This window comes from Diabrotica virgifera, chromosome 9 (genome assembly GCF_917563875.1).
Source record: "Diabrotica virgifera virgifera chromosome 9, PGI_DIABVI_V3a".
NCBI classification, from domain to species: Eukaryota; Metazoa; Arthropoda; class Insecta; order Coleoptera; family Chrysomelidae; genus Diabrotica; species Diabrotica virgifera.
In genome coordinates this window covers 218,481,421-218,502,241 of record NC_065451.1, presented here as the reverse complement: position 1 = coordinate 218,502,241, position 20,821 = coordinate 218,481,421, and the positions used below count along the sequence as shown (strand labels likewise).

The 20,821-nt window shown below is 33.0% G+C and overlaps 2 protein-coding genes across 2 annotated transcripts in view; both read right to left on the bottom strand.

The window, feature by feature from the left end:
- LOC126892035 (uncharacterized) overlaps positions 1-20,821 on the bottom strand; it is a 573,784-nt gene that overhangs the window by 293,295 nt on the left and 259,668 nt on the right. The gene's annotated exons all lie outside the window — the stretch shown is intronic.
- Positions 1-20,821, bottom strand: part of LOC126892028 (farnesyl pyrophosphate synthase-like) — a 42,234-nt gene that overhangs the window by 1,720 nt on the left and 19,693 nt on the right. The window contains exon 3 of the mRNA XM_050661442.1: positions 17,940-18,350. Coding sequence (XP_050517399.1) covers positions 17,940-18,350 — 411 coding nt within the window. The remainder of the gene's footprint in view (positions 1-17,939; positions 18,351-20,821) is intronic.

The window sequence follows — 20,821 nt, the reverse complement described above, 5'->3', positions numbered from 1 at the left end:
ACGACAGATGTATGCGGCAGGTATATAGCTAATTTAATGATTGGAATTTTGAACGAAAACTTTGCGAGAAAACCTTATTCAGTTGCCGTTAAAGAATTGGAAAAAACAAACAATTTAACAATAAGTCGATTTATACAAGATAGTTTAACAAACCTCTTTTTGCCCAACCCTATACCAGTGAATAAAATAGTTTTAATGCTTTCAGATGCTGCGGCATATATGTTAAAAGCTGCTGTTAATTTAAAGATTTTTTATCCTAATTTACTTCATTGCACTTGTGTAGCCCACGGGGTAAACAGAATTGCTGAAGAAATAAGAAATCTGTTTCCGTTGGTAAATAATTTTATAAATTTTATGAAAAAAGTTTTTGTAAAGGCTCCGTTGAGGGTGCAAATATATAAAGAAATACTTCCCGGTGTCTCTTTGCCACCTAAACCAGTAATTACAAGGTGGGGAACCTGGCTCGAAGCAGTTTTTTTACTTTGAACACTGCAATGAAATAGAACTAGTTTTGTCAGAATTTGATGATGATATTTCCGAAGCCATTCGAGAAGCAAAAAAAATATTAAAAAATCCCAAATTGAAACAGACACTCGCTTATATCAATGACAATTATAAATTAATAGTTACCACAATTATCTTATTAGAAAAACAAGAGATAAATTTATGTGAGTCAGTAAAATTAATAGATAATTTAAAGACGAAAATTAAATCGGCACCTGGAAGTAACGGTCAATTAATTTTAAAAAAATTGAAATACGTTTTCGACAAGAATGAAGGTTTTTCGTTTTTATCTAATGTTGCTAAAGATTTGAATGGAACATTTTCCGAGGAATTACAAATTATGCCAGATTTATTATCCGCTCTGAAATATGCTCCAATTACATCTGTCGATGTCGAACGTTCGTTTTCAATGTACAAATTAATTTTAAGTGATCGAAGACATAGTTTTAAGACCGAAAATATTGAAAAACATTTAGTTGTTTCTATTAATGATAAAATTTTAAGTGGTTATAAATAATAAGTTATATTACTTTATTGTCTATATTTTGCCTAAATGTTAATATTCCTGCCTTTTTTAATAAAAATCTTTGCCTATATAGGCGCCTTTTTCTTTAATTTTTGTTGCCTATAAATCCGAGCTTTAGTAATGGGATCGGATGACGCCCTGGATCTCGAAATCTCAAATGCCCAAAAAGTTAAGAGCAACGAAAACGTTCAAGTACCTAGGCTCCACTGTTTCTACAGACAAACTATACTAGAGAGAAGGCACTACAACTGAAGATATAAAGAACAGGCTAGGTCAAACCAGAGACTGCATAAAACAATTAAATTGATTATTATGGGAAACACATATAACAAAATAAGAAAATCTACGGTTTCGTTTTGATTAAAATCTCTCTTCCTCCATCCCCCGATAGGTCTACCTGTTTTCAAGGAGGCTCTGAGGAAGACAGGTTTTTACCATCACGACCGTAGATTCTCGATATAAATTAAAACAATTTATATAGCAGTATGATTAGAAAGCCCTCTAACGGGGAATAAGCGAAATGAATTTCGACTCGATTCAAGTTCAAGTGGTTATACCTGGGTAAACAGAGAACTTGAATCGAATCGAAATTCATTTCGCTTATTCCCCGTTAGAGGGCTTTCTAACCATACTGCTATATAAATTGTTTTAATTTATATCGAGAACCTACGGTCGTGAGGGTAAAAATCTGTCTTTCTCAGAGCCTCCTTGACAACAGGTAGACCTAGAAATAGTACTATCGGGGGATGGAGGAAGACAGATTTCAATCAAAGCGAAACCGTAAATTTCCTCATTTTACTAATGCCATACTCTGTATAGAGTACACAGACTCGTTTCATACGGGTTCTCTGAACCGCAAAGTGGAATGTTTTCCTAGCGGTGCCTGTTGGTATGGTTATACCTGGGTAAACAGAGAACTTGAATCGAGTCGAAATTCATTTCACATATAACAAAGACCACGAAAAAAAGCACCTCTAACACCCTAGTCAGACGTATTATGACGTATGAAGTAGAAAACTGGATAGTCAACAAAAGAGATCAGAACAAAATATTAGCTAGAGAAATGGAGTTTTGGAGAAGATGCAGCAGGGTCACGAGGGTAGACCGAATCCGAAATGAATGGATAAGAAGAAGAACGTCAGTAGAACAAGATATTATTACCTACATCGAAGAAAAGCGTCTTATATTTTATGGTGATGTCAGAAGGTTTAGAGAATTCAAGTATCTTGGAACAACAATAACTGAAGACAATAACGGATCACAAGAAATAAACAACAGGATACAGGCAACCGATGTCTTTTTGCCCTCCAAAACCTTCTTCTTCTTCTTCTTATGGTGCCTATCCGTTACGGATGTTGGACACTAACATGGCTATTCTGATTTTGTTGACTGCTGCCCTGAAAAGTCCTCCAAAACCTTATAAAATCAAAACAATTAACAAGACGTACGAAGATACAAGTCTATAAAACAATCATACGACCCGTTGTGATGTATGGAAGCGAAACGTAAACGATAACAAAGGCAAACGAAGAGAGACTACTTGTTTGGGAAAGAAGAATCCTAAGGAAGATCTTTGGTCCTATGCTGGATGAAGCATCAGGACAATATAGGATAAGAACTAACAAAGAACTCGAAGAACTTTACCCAGACGCCATAATCATAAAAGAAATAAAGTCCAAAAGACTCCAATGGGCGAGACACCTAGGAAGATATTCTGACCAAAGAACAGTAAAACTGGTGTGGGAAGAAGTCCCCACTGGAAGGAGACCACGCGGACGCCCTCGACTCCGGTGGCGAGATAATATAGCAGGAGACCTATACCCCAGTTAATAGGTAAAAAAACATGAAAAAATGTTAAACAGGGTTTTGAAGGTGCTAAACGGTAGAGGAGTGATAGCTGATGATAATTCCGTCAAGACGTACAGCTAATTTTTCTTCTTCTTTTTTTTAAACAGTTACAAAGAATGAAAAACTCAGTTTTTTGACGATAAAACGTTTTTTGTTCATTTCAGAGAAAAATGTTTCAAAGAAATATTGTAGACCTTAAAAAGTTCTTTACTTTGGTGGGACACATATTGAAATATATAAACAATTGACCGAGATAATTGCAAAAAACCCTCATTTTTGCACTAATTTATAAATATTGATAACTTTACTTTTTGCATAATGATTTATAATTTAACTACTTTAAATTATGCTATTTAATGGGCTATTTAAGTGTGCCAAATTTCAACCAGATCGACCTAATAGTTTATAAGTTATTCAATTTGTTTATCCAAGAGAGCAATTGTTTATACAGCTGTTCTTGCCCTAACAGTGACTCTAGAGATATTTAGCAAATCGCAATCAGTTATTCGAGAATCTATTTTTAAGATATATTAAAAAAATTTAACATTTTATTAAAATTGTTATTAAAAAAACCGTTTGAAAAAGGCCCTAATTTTTAGGTTATAAACAATTAGAATAACTTTGACAGTTTTTATGTCACACGTTTGCATGTAGGCTCACTGGAAAGCTGATGAAAAAATACATATTAAAATAGAAAAATTAATTGTATATGACTAATATGAATCAAGTTATTATTTTTTTAATAAATCAATTTTGCCTTGTTTATAAACATTAAGAGCTGAAAATTGAACATATTGTATTTATGGGAATCTATATTTTATGATCCAGTGTATAGATTGCATAGGCAGTGAAATAATAAAAAAACTTATTATTATAACGGTATCGCTAACTGACGGTACTCGTGAAACACCACCAACGAAAGTGAAGGTGGGAACTGTTCGAGCTTCGCTTCCTTTTTTGGAAAAAAAAACTGCAATAAATTATCACCTTCTATAGCTCGCGCAACCTTCTTTTTTTAACTGGGTTAGCTCAAAAAAATAATAAAAACTGTGCAAATTTCAACTTCCGGGAAAATGGGAAAATCCCGTGAAAATCAATTGATTTAATTATACTATAAAAGTTATTGAATTTTACAAGTATTTCGTAAAAATTCCTTTAAATTTTATTAAACAAAGTATATTTTTTATATAAGTATAAAATAATTATAAATTAGTACAATACAATATTTATTTATTTTAATTGCATTAATTAAAAGTATATAAAAGTCCTTAATAGTTTTTAAAAAATTAATTTTTGTTTTATTATGATTTAATTGAAAGAAGCTATTAATATTTGTCTAGGTAGGCATCTAATAAGTATAAAAATAAATAATAAAACATTGTTTATGAATTTTAATTTGATTATTCTAGTGAACATCTACAACTTCTAGACTTCTCGGCAAGTTACAGTTAGTTCATCGTCTACAAAGTCTGACTCGACATCGTCAAGAACCACTGCAGCGCGATTGCAACATTTTTTCTCCTGTTCTTCCACTGCACACTCTGCACAGTGTGTACAAAGATCCGTACAGTTTATACCATATTTTTTACAGCCACATCTTGTACTTTTGCAACCCGTTAAACATTTACATGCTATTTGTTTTAATATCACTTAAGGAGTCAAACAATATAAGGTGTAAATGGGTTCAAAATCAATATCAGTCTTTTTCTATCCATATTGGGTATGGGTAGCATCCAGTTTTTTACCTAACCAGTGTTGTAATTGATGATAAACGCAAATTTTTTCCCTGTATTTCTTACAAATTTTAAAAATCGTAACTCATTTAATGCCAATATGTTATTGTGTTTTTTATATGTAACATCAATTGCAGCAGAATACAAAGCAACAATGATATATCCGTTTTTCATGATGTCCTCCTTGTTAGCATTCTCGTCATAAAAAATATTTGTCAGATCTAAAAAGTTGTATCACACCCAGTAAAACTATATAAGAAGAACCCAACGTATTTTCTTATATGAGATTGTTTAAACCTATTACAACTATAATAGATAGATAGATTGTCCTTTTTCGCTTTTTTTTTTCTTTCAAAATATATGTAATTGTCCGGAACAGAGAGTTGCGTCAATACTATGATTATATCGGTATCATTACAAATTATTACAACGATCTTGTCAGGTTCATATGTATGTTCGTAAAGAGATGTCTGCACTATTAATACGTCTGCATCTTCATCTGCTACTTTAGTTCGGTACCCAGATTTGTTGAGCTCTGCACATAAAAGTTGAATTAATTGTAAATTGTTTTAAATTGGGATTCCATTCTAAAAAATAAAACGAAGCTATTCTCACCTTCACATTCGTTGGCGGTGTTTCACGAATACCATCAGTTTAACGGGTCATGACTCATGAGTAGTCATGACTTTTTATTTTTTCACCGCATATGCAATATATGAAGTGGATCATAAAATACAGATTTTCTTAAACAACTCATTCAATTTTCAGCTCTTAATGTTTATAACAATGGAAATATGATTTATTGAAAAAAAAATCTAACTTGATTTATATTGGTCACATAAAATTCTTTTTACAATTTTAAAGTATATTTTTTCACCAGCTTTTCAGTGAACCTACATACAAGCGTGTATCATAAAAACTGTCAATGTTATTCCAATTGTTTATAACCTAAAAAGTAGGGTCTTTTTCAGACGGTTTTTTTAATAACAATTTTGATAAAATCTTAAAACATTTTCAATACGTCTTAAAATTAAAGTCTCAAATAATCGATTGGGATTTGTAAAATATCTCTAGAGTCACTGTTAGGGCAAGAACAGCTGTTTAAACAATTGCTCTCTGGCATAAACAAATTGAATAACTCATAAACTATTTGGTCAATCTGGTTGAAATTTAGAACACTGAAATAACCCTTTAATTGGCATAATCAGTATATAATGATTAATAATAATCAGTGCATAATTGGTATAATAACATTTATAAATTAGTGCAAATATGAGGGTTTTTTACAATTATCTCGGTCAATTCTTTATATATTTTAATACTTGTCCCACCAAGTTAAAGAACTTTTTAAGATCTACAATATTTATTTGAAACATTTTTCTCTAAAATGTACAAGAAACGATTTATAGTCAAAAAACTGAGTTTTTCATTCTGTGTAACTGTTTAGAAAAAAGAAGAAGAAATATTAGCTGTACGTCTTCACGGAATTATCATCATTTATCCCTCATCTATCGTTTAAAACCTTCAAAACCCTGTTTAACATTTTTACGTGAAATCGATGAATTTTTTCCCTATTAACTGGTGTACTAAGCGCGATGGGCGTGGAGAATTGGATGGAGGTTGCTCAAGACAGAAAACAGTGGAGGCATGTTGGCGAGTCGGCTAAAACCCACGAAGGGTTGTAACGCCACGGAGTAAGTAAGTAAGTAAGTATGTCAGAAGGGCACCACCCGGTAGATGGATAATTAGAGCTACTGTTTGGAGCCTGATAGGAAGACGCAAACCAGGAAGACTCATAAGATCATTACGGGACGAAGTAGATCAAGGTATTGAAGGGAGAAATGTAGAAGGCAGCTGGAACAACAAGGATGAATGGAGAAACCGGTTGAATAGGACTTAATACTAGGTAAGGCGAAACAGAAATATACAGGGTGTCCAGAAACTCTACCGACAAACGAAGACGGGAGATTCCTCAGATAATTTTAAGACAATTTAACCCAATTCACCTAGTTCGAAAATGCTTCTGAAGGGAGCTAGATCTCTTTGAATATGGCGTCATGAAATTAGTTTTTCTTAAATACCTCCAGAAGGCTTCTATTTAGAAAAATGAAAATGGGTATGCATATTTACTTTTCAGAGATGAATCGATTCCATCGATTGAAAATTTCTAGTACCGGTCATAGGCGTCCGTTTTGGGTAGAGCAACGGGTATTTTATCGTATAACTTTTTTGTCCTTAACTTTTATGCATTTTTGACACCGGATTATTAAATTGTGAGGTATTCTAGTACTAAAAGGTACTCTTGCTTTAAGTCAGTAGGATGCACCGTTTTCTAGAAAAATCGATTTGAAAGTTTTTCGTTTTTGGAATTTGAAAAAAAATTGAAAGAACTTTTTAACAAAAAACGAAGTATTTTACCAACATAAAGTAAGAGTAACTTTTAGTACTCGAATACCTCATAATTTAATAATCTAGTGTCAAAAATGCTCGAAAATTCAAGACAAAAACATTATGGTAAAAAATAACTGTTGACCTACCCAAAACGGACGCCTATGACCAGTACTAGAAATTCGCAATTAATGAAATCGATTTATCTCTGGAATATAAATAAATGTACAAGTTTTCGTCTTTCTAAACAGTTTTTTTTTTGAATTTTTTTTTGTAATTCAGAAAGTGAAAAATTTTCAAATCGATTTTTCTAGAAAACGGTGTGTCCTACCGATTTAAAACAAGAGTACCTTTTAGTACTAGAATACTTCACAATTTAATAATCCAGTGTCAGAAATGCATAAAAGTTAAAGATAAAAAAGTTATGCGATAAAATAACCGTTGCCCTACCCAAAACGGACGCCTATGATCGGTACTAGAAATTTGCAATGTATGGATTAGATTTATATCTTGAAGATAAATACGCGTACCAATTTTTGTTTTTCTAAATAGAAGCGTTCTGGAGATATTTAAGAAAAACTAATTACAAGACGCCATTTTCAAAGAGCTCCAGCTCCCTTAAGAAGCATTTTCGGACTAAGTGAATTGTCACCCTGTATAAATTAGCCAAATGTAGAGTAAAGAAAGAAAAATATTTTAATCAGAATAGACTTTAACAGAAAATCAGTTAAGCTAACTCTGACAGTAGCAGCAAAAGTCACCATCATAGTAAACAAAGATGTTCAAGCGCTTCAAAAACCAAGAAAAATAAAGCAGTTGGACAGTGGCGTAACAAACTCCGTCGGGGCCCTCCCGCAGAATTGGAAATGGGGCCCCTTTAAAAAATTACTAAATGCGACTAGTGTAACAAAAACTTATATAGCCCAGAAAATGTACGTGAAATACGGCGATACCGTGTAATTTTCAGTGTCACCACCGAAGTGGCCAAGTCAATACTTTTCGAGTTATTTAGGAGTGAAATGTTTATTGTTAAAAAACCACGTTTTCAGGCGATTTTTCGCAAATAACTTAAAAAGTAAGTATGTACTGATCAAAAAAAAATATTCTCAGCAAAAATGCAGCTTATAAAAAAATGAAAAAATTAAGTCGACCCAATAAAAGCAAAGTTGTAGCTCATGAAAAATTGTTCTTATTCCTCAAATTCCAAATCGAATATTTAACATGAAATAACCAAGAACTGAAGCATTTTTCGGGGAACAACTTTTTTAAAGTGTTTAAAAAAACTTTATTTTTTATAAAAGTTTCTTCTAGCATCAAAACGATGCGAGCTGTGCTAAAAATAGAGTTAAAACCTTTTTTGGTTAAAAAAAATTGTGAAAATTTCTCTATTTACCACCCTAAATGAAACTAATCATTACCGCTTTACAAATTGCTTAACTTATTTTTATATGACTAGTAAGTTTCACCGGTTCAAAGTGCTTATTTTTGAAAGGGCTTGAACGAGTCAGTAATCACGAGTGTATGCAAATTTTGAACAGCCACATCTTAACCAATTTTTGTCTTACAAAGGAACAAAATAAAACACAAAATATTTACAAAAGCAAAACTTACATTTCTTTACTATTTGAGTTTTTTCGTATGACTAATACTTATAAGTTATTTTGAAAAAAGGGCATTTTTCCAAAATAAAGAAATTTTTTTTTTACTATAAAACCAATATTTTTTAAAAATAAGAACTTCGAACCAGTCAAAGTTACAGATATCATATAAACAATAGGTAAATATAAAGTAAATGGTAAAGCCCCAACGAATAATTTTATTTGGGGTGCAAAATGGGGGGAGATTTTCACGATAATTTTTTTTTACCAAAAAAATGGGGCCTACTTTATTTTGAGCGTAACTCAACTAGTTTTGATGCTAAAAACTTTTATAAAAAATAAAATAAAGCTCTTTTTTAAACATTTAAAAAAAGCCTTAATGAGTTTTCCCCAAAAAGTGCTTCACTTTTTGGTTATTTCACGTTGAAATATTCGATTTGGAATTGGGCGAATAAGAACAATTTTTCATGAGCTACAACTTTGCTTTTACTGTGTCGATATACCTACTTAATGAATAAACCATTCTTTTTTGTTTTTTTATAAGCTACATTTTTGCTAAAACCCGCCTGAAAACGTGTTTTATTTGTTGAAAAATTAACATTTTCACTCTCAAATAACTTGAAAAGTATTGACTTATATAAACTTTATAGAACAAAAATTGATTAGAATTAGTCAATTTATCCATTTCCGGACTTATTTTAAACCTATGTTTTTCACCCCCGAGACTCATCCCTTTTGCCCACCCAAGTAAAAACAACCAACGACACAAGTCCAACTTTGAAGTTGAAGTTTAAGTAGAACCTAAATCCAAATTGTCAAGCAAATCCGTCGTGGCGCTGATAATTACACTCCAAAACGGTCATTTACTGGGCTACTAGTGTATTCATGCACTGTTTATGGCAACTTACATTTTTCATCTATGCGTAAAATAATATAATTATAACACATTTTTACATATATTAGACGACAAGATAGGGCCCCTGATATATTGGGGCCCCTGACATATTGGGGCCCCCCCGCAAGCTTCATGCTGCGGGGGCCTCTGTTACGCCCCTGCAGTTGGATTAGATTATATTCTTGGGGAAGTGTAGACAACAAGACAACTTCAGTAGAAACAGGAACAACTTGGCTACTAATAGTTAATTAAATAGAATTTTTGAGGTGGGACAAATATCAGACTAATGGAGGAGCAGTATATAACTCCCTGTACAAACAAGGGATATATACAACAATGTAGAAGAAAGATATATCACAAACAAAATATTTTCTTCTTCTTCTTCTTCAAGTTGCATATATGTTGGGTTAAACCAGGTTCTGAAGTTCTCTAACCAGGATATTCTCTTTCTTCCTGAAACTCGCTTTCCAAATATTTTTCCTTCCAGAATGACTTATAGGGGAGCATATCTAGATTTATTTCGCATAATATGTCCGAGGTATTGTAACTTTTGAGATTTTATGGTGGACAGTACCTCTCGGTTCTTCTTCATTATTTATTCTTCTTCTTCTCAGTCAATTCACGGGATATTAAGTATTCTGCGACATAGTCACATCTCAATGCTTTCAATCTTCAGCACATATCTTCATTCAAGGTTAACGATTTAACGCCAACAAAAAGAATAGAGAAGATGTAGCATCCAATCCAATCCAACATTGTTTGATTTGCTTGTCTGGATAATTGCTAAGAAGAAATGCGTTCAATGTGCGTCCCCGTTTAGGATTTTGTCCTCTTCAGGGTTTGTCGTGAATGTATTGTGTGGCAGTAAAAGCAAACAGTCCGAAAAACACACTGGGGCAAGTGTCGTATCCTGGTGTTTTTCCTTGGTTATGCCGGACGGTGGTGTCCAGAAGGCTAAAAGTCAACAGAGAAGAAAGTTTTGATGGATTGTTGTTGGTTCCATAGACATTTACGTGTACTGTCCGTGCTTTGCTCTCGACCAGTCTCCCTAGAAACCATTGTACAACGACAGGCGAACCTGCGTCCCTCGTGGGCGGTCAGGAGGTGGCTTTTGAGCGTAGCGTGGACAGTGAGCGTTCGAGTGGAGAAAATAGTTGCGGCTATTTTCTTGGGACGAACAGGTATAATTGTGCAATGAAGTTGGAAAACCGCAAAAAACCAACTTCTCCCTGTTCGGGGTAGGGAAGAGGATATGTTATAGGTGGGTACGGAAGGCTAACGGAGTAGCCTCAAGGATGTTTTCGTACTCTGCCGGGAGTTCGTCAATGCATGTTTGCATTAGAGCAGACGGTAAATGAATCTTTTTGTGTTTGGGCGTTCGGCAGAGTACGTGGCCGGAAGATGAACAGGAACATTTGAGAGATTCTTGTGTGTCGGAGGGGGGGCCGTTGATTACTTTGATTGTGAAGTTCCTGTTCAGAGGGTTTATTCTCTCGGTGATTTTGGGGATGTTTGAGATGTTATGGATTTCGTTTGAGGGGTATCGCCAGTGCTCATAGTTGCATCTACGCAAGATTCTACGTTCTGCCCTCAACAACCTCTCTTGTTTTGATCTAGCACAAAGAGAGTAGATGCATGATTTGTACTCCATGACGGGTCGAATAAAGTTCTTGTAAGTGTGAATGAGAGTCTTCTTGTGTGTTTTGCCAATTTTTCCCGAGAGAGGGTTGAGAAGTCTGGCCCTGTTCCTTACCCTATCTAAAGTTGCCTTTAGATCTGCGTCCCAGTTGAGAGTCCTGGTGAACAGTACTCCCAAATAGTTCGCAGTCGGGCTAACAACAAGCCTTTCTCCCAACAGTCTCAGTGGATATTGGTCGTCTTCATTAATTATGATTCTATATGACACAGAAGGGGCGCGAAACACAATTGTTGTTGTTTTGTTCGCGTTCAGCGTGACTCTCCACTTACAACACCATTCGCCGACCCCGTCCAACAGAGCCTGGGCTCTTCTGAAGAGGAGTCTTGGGTTGTATCGAGAGGTTGTTGTGAGCAGAGTCGTGTCGTCTGCATAGAGAAACAGCCGACTACCTGGGATATTTTGGTTAGTGATGTCGCTGTTGTAGATGATGTACAACAGCGGTGCTAGGACTGAACCCTGGGGAACTCCAGCTTGTGGAGTGAAGGGGGTGGACTTTTGATCGCCTATTTTCACTCTGACAGTTCGGTTGTGGAGGTATGAGTGTACAATTTTGGTAAATTGTAATGGTAGCCCGATGTCCAGAAGCTTCCGAACAATCCCGTCATGCCAGACCTGATCGAAAGCCTTCTACACATCCAGGAATGTGGCTATGGCGAATGAACCATCGTTGATGGTTTGAGTAACTTTAGTAGCGAAATCTATTAATGCATGTTTAGTAGATCTACCTGACTGGAATCCGTATTGGAATTTTGGTATGATATTGTGGTTTTCGAGAAAGTCATTGAGCCTCTCTTTTAGGATTAGCTCAAGAACCTTACCCAGAGTGTTGATTAAAGAGATTGGTCTATAGGATTCCACGTCGGTTGGGGGTTTGCCTTTTTTCAAAAGCATGATGGTATTGGCCACTTTCCAAGGAGTAGGAAAGTGGCTGTTTTTGAGACATGCATTGAATATTTTAGTTAGAAGAGGGATGATACTCTCTGGAAGTTTTTTGAGGCACCTTCGGTTGATGCCATCAGGTCCGGGAGCGCTGTTTTTGCCTATTTGGCAAAAGCTCTCCGTTTCCCTGTTTGTGAGGGGGTCCATGATAGGATCATAGACTGGAATGTGGCGGTTGAGAGTAACATTTACTATTTATTCTGTGTTGAATTTAAATAAGCGATCAAAGTTCGGGTTGTCTGGAGTTTGAAAATTGTTTTGAAGCGAATTCTGAATGCTTCAGCTTTCCCTTCTGGGGAATTGACTATGTGATTGTTGACCAACAGATGGGATGGTTGAGATAGTTTTTGTTTTATTAGGACTTTGAATTTCTGCCAGAATTTACCTCCGTCTCTGTAGTCCAGTTTTGAGGTAGTATCTTCCCACCGGCGAGCCGTTAGGTCAGATATCTCCCTCTCTATCCTGGCACAGATTCGGTTGTACTCTGTTTTGATTTAGCATCGCAGAATTCTTACTTTTATACCAAGAGAGAGGCTGGCGGCTCTTAAAGAAGGCCTAGTCTTCCGATGCACGCTTTTGTCCGTTGGTTGTTGATCTATTCTTCATGTATTATGGTGCCGAGGTAGTTTTAGTGAGTCACTCTTTATACTGGGGTTTAGTTGACGTGGAATTGATCTCCAGAATGATTACCAGAATGGACAGGATAAAAAATGTAGCAATCAGAAACCAAATGGATTGAAGCTCATTCCGAAGAGAGAAGATGGTGGCAGTGTGAGGTAGACGAGACAATGTGAAATAGAAAGTGAAATGATAGAAAGATATGAAGAACCGCATTATGAAATATATGATGTATTATTATGACAAATGTTTTAGATTAAAACAGTATATTTCTAACATTCGACCATGGACAATAACATTGCCCAATATAAACACCAGTCTATCAACATATTATAACAAAAAAGAAACCCCTAGTTTCGTCTTAAAGTCATCCTTCCTCGAGCTCCACACCAAACAGTATGACTCAATCATCTACAAAGATGCTTCTAAATTCGAAGATCGGGTTGGTTCATCTGTGAGTACCACCAACGAAGTTATAGCTACCTACGATCTTCCATATTACTGTAGCATCTTCACAGCCGAACTATATGCTGTCATAAAAGCACTTAGTTGACCAACCAACAAAAGCCAAAACCTTGCAATCTCCTTGATTCGCTATCCTCCATACTATCCATCAAGGACTTTTACTCCCAAAACCCACTAATTTAAAATATCCACAATGCATGCCACCTATTATTAGATAAGAACGTATCGGTTAGCATTATTTGGACTCCATCGCACGTGGGTATTAGAGGAAATGAAAACGCCGATCAAACGGCCAAAGAGGCATCCCGTTCTGACATTCCAATGGAGAGTATACAACTTGTATAGATTGTGTAGATTTACAACATACAGTAAACCAAATGTACTTGAGAGTCTGGCAAAACCTCTGGAATAGAAAAAACTCAAAACTCCATAATATTCAACCCAGAATACCTGCACTTAAAATACCAGCACTTTGTAGAAGGGACAAAGTTGTCATAAGAAGACTGAGAATTGGACATTGCTGTCTTACACATGGTTACCTGATGAGCCAGGAAGATCTTCCTTGGTGTCATACCTGCAATACTCCTGTCACCGTGAAACACATACTAGTTGAGTGCCAGCTATACAAGAACACCCGAAGACAACATAAACTGGATGAAGACCAAACCTTCTACTCTTAGTGATAATAGTAACTTTAATAATCTGATAATGTAATTTCTTAATTTAAATTCTTAATTTTCTTATAGGGGAGTGCATATAGATTTTCATTTCGGAAAAAATCAAACAAGATAGAACTGTTTGTATTTCATTAAGAAATGTTTAATAAACAACATATCAAAAAGTTCTACTCGAGAAGTGGGTGCTTCATTTTTTATTAAACAAATGAACTACGAAATTAGATGTTTTTTTAAATAACTCCGAAAATATAAATTTTAGAAAGAAACTGACCATTGAAAAATTCAGAAAATAAAAAAAAAAACCTTATATAAAGAATTTTATAAAATTAAATCTGTATCTTCTACAATTAATTATTTATAACGCTAAAGTCACCCTTCTCACAAACATTGGCGAACTGTAAACTAACGTTTGGCGAAGTGCACGGTTGAGTTATTTTAATGTAATTCTTTAACAAATGGATCAAATGAAATTTTAAAAATTAAACATGAAAGAAGAATAATTAAGCTATCATATGGTCATAATGGAAAGAAATAAAATGTATGGGTATAAGTCCGGTGTGGGCGGAAAGTGAGCCTTACATGAATTTTATTTAAAAATGATTTAAAAATGTGTAAATAATACAATTTTTCTTATAAAACTCTCAATTTTGCACAACTTACCTTTCAAGCATCTTACTAAATGATGTTTCATTAAAAAAAAAACTCAAAAATTTAATTCAAATGATATGATGTCTCAAAAAATGTATTTTTTGAAATCTTCGTATAGACCAGGGCGCATCTGTAAAAATATTAGTACATTTGGACGTTGAGAGGTGACTCAAATTTTTTTACAGAAATTGCTTGAAAATAACTCAAATAATAATATTTGAGTTATTTTCCATCTCAAAAAGGTCCGGAACATTGTTTAAATAATCGAAATATCAAAAAATGAAGGAAAAATTCGATTTTTTCTTGGTTTTTTGATTATAACTTTAAAAGTGTTCATTTCTGAGGAAAGTTGTACTGACATAAAAGTTGTGTAATTAAATTTCCTATCATATAGAATTGGTTAAAAATTTCAAAATAGTCACCCTTGTAGCAAAATAGCAATAATTGCGAAAAAACCATACAAAAACAAGTATTCGCATTTTACGTTTTTCAACCATTTATGCTACATTTAGGACCTTCATATTTCAACAAGAAAAACTTTATGACACAGTAAAACAATACTGTAAATTTCATTAGGATCGGTTCAATAGATTTTGCAAAATAAATTTTGCAATCCAGCTTTCGCAAAAAAATTCATTTTTTCAAAATGTTACAGGAATAAAAATAAAGCAGATAGCAAGTTGAAATTTTTTTTGCCTATAGAAGTGTACTGTATCTTTCATTTGCAATTTGCAAAACTAAAATCGATTAACCACCACGGCGTCAGGAATTTTTTTAAATAAACAATAATTATTGGTGCTACGCGCAGGACAGCGGATAGTTTGCTGTGATTGGGCATTCCAATGACCTTTGATAATGATTGATACATTTTAATTTTTATTACATTTCGATATAAATAAATAAATTTGTTTATTGCAAAATAAAAACACATACTCTATCCTTTGAAATAACACTTTTTTTAGCAAAAACTTTCTTTGTTCATATATTTTAACTTAGAAAATAAAAGTTTATTATTTTTAAGCATATGCAATTGTTTAAACAATATTTCACAAACAATAATAAAATTAGTTTGATTTTTGTGGAATTAAAATATTAAAATGCAACAAAATTTAGAGTAAGAAAATAATATATTAGATAAAAATTGGAAGAAATTTTGGTGGAAATCAACTTGTGTGAATCGAACACCGCTGTCCTGCGCGTAGCACCAAAAATTAATATTTATTTAAAAAATTTCCTGACGCCGTGGTAATTAATCGATTTTAATTTTACAAATTGCAAATGAAAGGTACAGTACACTTATATAAGCAAAAAAAATTCAACTTGCTATCTGCTTTATTTTTAGTCCTGCAACATTTAAAAAAAATGAATTTTTTTTGCGAAAGCTGGATTGCAAAATTTATTTTGCAAAATCTATTAAACCGATCTTAATTAAATTAAGAGTGTTGTTTTGTTGTTTTACTATATCATAAAGTTTTTCTGGGTAAAATATGAAGGTCGTAAGTGTAGCATAAATGGTTGAAAAACGTAAAATGCGAATACTTGTTTTTGTATGTTTTTTTTTTCGCAATTATTGCTATTTTGCAACAACGGTGACTATTTTTTAAATTTTTAACCAATTCTATATTGTAGAAAATTTAATTACGCAACTTTTATGTTAGTACAACTTTTCTCAAAAATGAACAGTTTTAAAGTTATAATCAAAAAACCAATAAAAAAATCGAATGTTTCCTTCATATTTTGACATTTTGATTATTTAAACAATGTTCCGGACCATTTTGAGTGGGAGGATAACTCAAATATTATTATTTGAGTTATTTTCAAGCAATTTTTGCAAAAAAATTTTGAGTCACCTCTCAACGTCCATCTCAAAACAGATGAGCCCTGGACTAATAGTTTTCTAGAATTACCACCACTTTAAGACGGTATTACTCAAGTTTGAACAGATCTATTACAGTTTTATAAGTGCTTTTTTAAAGCTTAGGATGTAATCTTTAAAATACACTAAATTATTTTACTTTAGAAATGAAATAAACTATTTCTTTTTAAGAAAATTAAGAAAGATAACAAAAATGTAAGACAAAAACCGAAAATTACCAGCTAAAAAAATGTTTATACAAAGTGATCAAAATTCTAAAATACATTTAATAATAAGCTTCAACAATAATAAATGTTCAGCAAAAAAAAATTTGTTTAGCTCTTATACAGTATGTCTGCGTAACTTGAAACCTATTGATAACTTTTTTTATTATCAGTTTAACGAAAAAAAGTTATTCTTTATAAAATACTCTGCATCGTATATAATCTAAGATGCAATCATCAAATATCAAATTTAATTAATGTTATACGAGGTATGTCAAAAAATATGAATTTCACTCAAGAGTAAAGTACCTTTACATTTCACAATATCGAAAATTGTTATTAAGGAAAGTTGTTTGGAATTAAAAAAATTGTTTTAGTGTTCAATTACATCCTTCTAATTAAAATATTGTGAATAATAACAGCACTTAACTTAAGAAAAATTCATATTTTTTACATACCTCGTATAAAATTAAAAAAGTTTGATATCTGATGATTGTATCTTATATTTTAGACCAGGTAGAGAATTTTATGGAGAATAACTTTTTTTCGTAAAAGTGAAAATAAAATAGTTATCATAATTGTAATAAAATGATGATGAGTATCCGTAATTTGAGGAAAAATTGAATTTTTTTTTCTATTAGAATGATGTAATTGTATATTTAGACATAGTTTCTAATTTCAAACAACTTTTCATTATAGTATTTTTTGATATTCTGGAATATAAATGTAGGTACTTTACTATTTAACGAAATTCATATTTTTGACATAACTCTTATAAAATTGATAAAATTTGGTATCTGATTGTTGAGTTTTAGATTTTTGACTATTCAGAGAATTTCATTAAGAATAACTTTTTTTCGTAAAATTGATAATAAAAAGTTTTCCATGTGGTGCCTAGCTACGCAGACACACTTTATAAGAGCTTCTGTATAAGAATTTTCAAATTGCAATGCCATATTCGGATTCAGCATAATTAAAAACAAAATAGAATCATATTTGATCAACGATGAATTTAACGATATTTTTAAAATTATTTATACAAAAAATTGTTATTGTTTAAACAATTAATAAACAATTAGCGGCCAAATCTGCGAATAGAACTTTTTACTTTAACATGTATATAAACTAACAAAAAAAGTTTTAGGAAAATATATAAGTAAGCTTATTTGAATTTTTCCGAAAAAAATGCATGATTTCGTTCTAATTGCACTCCCCTATTAATTCTTAATTTAAACATATGGTAAACCTGACTTTTGTAACCGTGTCAATTGCCTGCGTTGCTGAGACACGTTAATTTAAATAAAAGAAAACAATATATTTACCTCAACTTTTATAAATCTTGCTAAATCCCTACAAAACTGTTCTACAGCAAAATGCAGCTTTGGATCTACAATATTCGCTAGATACATTGCTGTTCTAACTGGATATAACGTCACAGGAAAGCACTTAACGAGGGCATCATATGTTTTAAAGTCTTCTAAATCGTAAGTTTGAATTTCTAACAACTGTCCTATTGTGCAAGTCCCATAGCATTTGTTAAACATTTTTAACATATTTAGAAACTGTGGATGTGACTCAAAATATCGGCGGAAAAGAGAGGACGCACTTGATTTTAAAAAGAGGGTGTCTAGGATGGCCTCTTTAGTTCCTACTTGCTTGTGCCATGGTTCTGCGTTGTATCTAACCTTCTGGTCATCCAAAATATCGTCGTAAACGATCATGGAAGATATTTGCTAGAATAAAAAAATACTAAAAGTTATTACAGTATAAAAAATCCACAAGGAAAAAGTTTTCCTGTAGTTGGCTGTATACCATATAATACAAAAAACAGTAAAATCCTGTATAGAGGGTATATTTAAAATCCCTCAAAAGGGCCACATCAAAATTACAACATAACTAATTTTCGACTGGTTTACCAGTCATCATCAGTGCTTACCTAAAATGAATATAACCTGATAAAATAATGCAAAGATATTGAAAATTTGACTACGGTTAAGAAAATATTATAGGTTATACTGACGTGCAATGTACATGCTAACCACCAATATATTGTTTGACAAAAATATGTGGCTCAAAGCCCAGTAAAAATAGTCCGTCAAGGAAACATGGGTTTAAAATGTTACATTAAGCTAGGATGTTTAAAATATTTGGCTAATCTGCCCTAGGTAACATCTGAGCTGTGGATATGACTTGTTCACATGTTGAAAATATGACGGCAAGTGACAATGAAATAGATAGAGACCTCCGAACGATGACAAGACAGAAATTACAGTTCCACAGGAAGTTGAAAATTAACCTGTCATATTTAAAGACTAAAGTGTAAAGCTTGTTAAAATTAGAAATGATGTAACAACACACTCCATTGTGAAAATTATTATTTAAAATTCATTAAACTAGTTGTTATAGTTAAAAATGTATTCACGTATACTTTAGTGGAGTTACTTTGGAAAACCATATTACTTTTTTTAAATCTTAGATCTCTTGATAATAAGATTTGATTACTGAATTTAGTTCTCGAATACAAAACTTTTGTGTAATGTGGTTTGCCTTACTAACTCCACTAAAGTATACGTGAATACATTTTTAACTATAACAACTAGTTTAATGAATTTTAAATGATAATTTTCACAATGGAGTGTGTTGTTACATCATTTCTAATTTTAACAAGCTGTACACCTTAGTCTTTAAATATGACAGGTTAATTTTCAACTTCCTGTGGAACTGTCATTTCTGTCTTGTCATCGTTCGGAGGTCTCTATCCATTTCATTGTCACTTGCCGTCATACTCTCAACATGTGAACAAGTCATATCCACAGCTCAGATGTTACCTGGGGCAGATTAGCCAAATATTTTAAACATCCTAGCTTAATGTAACATTTTAAACCAATGTTTCCGTGACGGACAACTTTTACTGGGCTTTGAGCCACATATTTTTGTCAAACAATATCTTGGTGGTTAGCATGTACATTGCACGTGAGTATAACCTATAATTTTCTTAACCGTAGTCAAAATTTCAATATATTTGCATTATTGTATCAAATTATAATCATTTTAGGTAAGCACTGATGATGACTGGTAAACCAGTCGAAAACTAGTTATGTTGTGATTTTCATGTGGCCCTTTTGAGGGATTTTAAATATACCTTTTATACAGGATTTTACTGTTTTTTACTACTTTTTTACTACAAGAAGGTATTACAGGTCGAAAAGAGAGAAAGATAATGAGATATATAAAGTAGCAAAGAAGGAAGCAAAGCATCCTTTAGCTACTGCTAAGGGAAGATCATCTATACAGATCTATACAGCTATATAAAGTGTTTGAAAAACATTGAAGAGTATTAAGAACTTATGCTGAAGTAAAGCAAATACAGTATGCCTTCTTTAGAAAGTTGCTAGCCTAAGAACACCAGAGGAGAGACAGAGAATGTGGGAATCCCAAATGAGAATTTAATGACGAGGTTGTCGAGACGTTAAATAGGATGAAGAATAATGGTAAGGTAGTGGGACCTGATGGAAAACCTGTGGAGGTTTGGAAGTATCTAAAACAGGAAGAAATTGATATTATGTGACAAACGGAAAGTAGGATTTAATAATTCCTGATATTTTTAGGAAATAAAGATGTCCAATACATGGAAAGAGAGAGTGATGGTATCGTTGTATAAACCCAAAGGGGGGAGATTCAGGGCTGTATAGATAACACATGGATGGATGGATAACACTGTATGGATAGCACTGTAGGGACAGCACATGTCTTTATTGTTTTTGAATATTTCCTAAAAACCATTGATGGATGATTTTATAACAAAGTGTTTTGTATTGATCGGAATCAGGAGTTGAAGCAGTACAAAAATCAGGATCTTTACCTGAGTTCTTGTTAGCTGGCTAGAAATTTTAAGAGGCGAAAGAAATAATGGATCTAAAATGATTTCAGGAGTTGGTAGTTTTCCCTGATGAAGGAAATTCGTAGGCTCCTTTGGTTCGATTTCGTAGGCTCTGATGAAGGAGATGGAGAGAGGTTGTGAAGGAGTGTATAAAAAGACTGAAGTGTATTTAAATAAAATTTACAAGTTATGTAAGTTATATTAAGTTATTTACTATATTATTTATGTAATCAGAAATGTAAACATTTTAGCCCTAGGCCTACAAGGCCTGTTGCGCTTAATAAATATAGATGAAGAATGGATCGATTTGCTTGAAAATTTGAG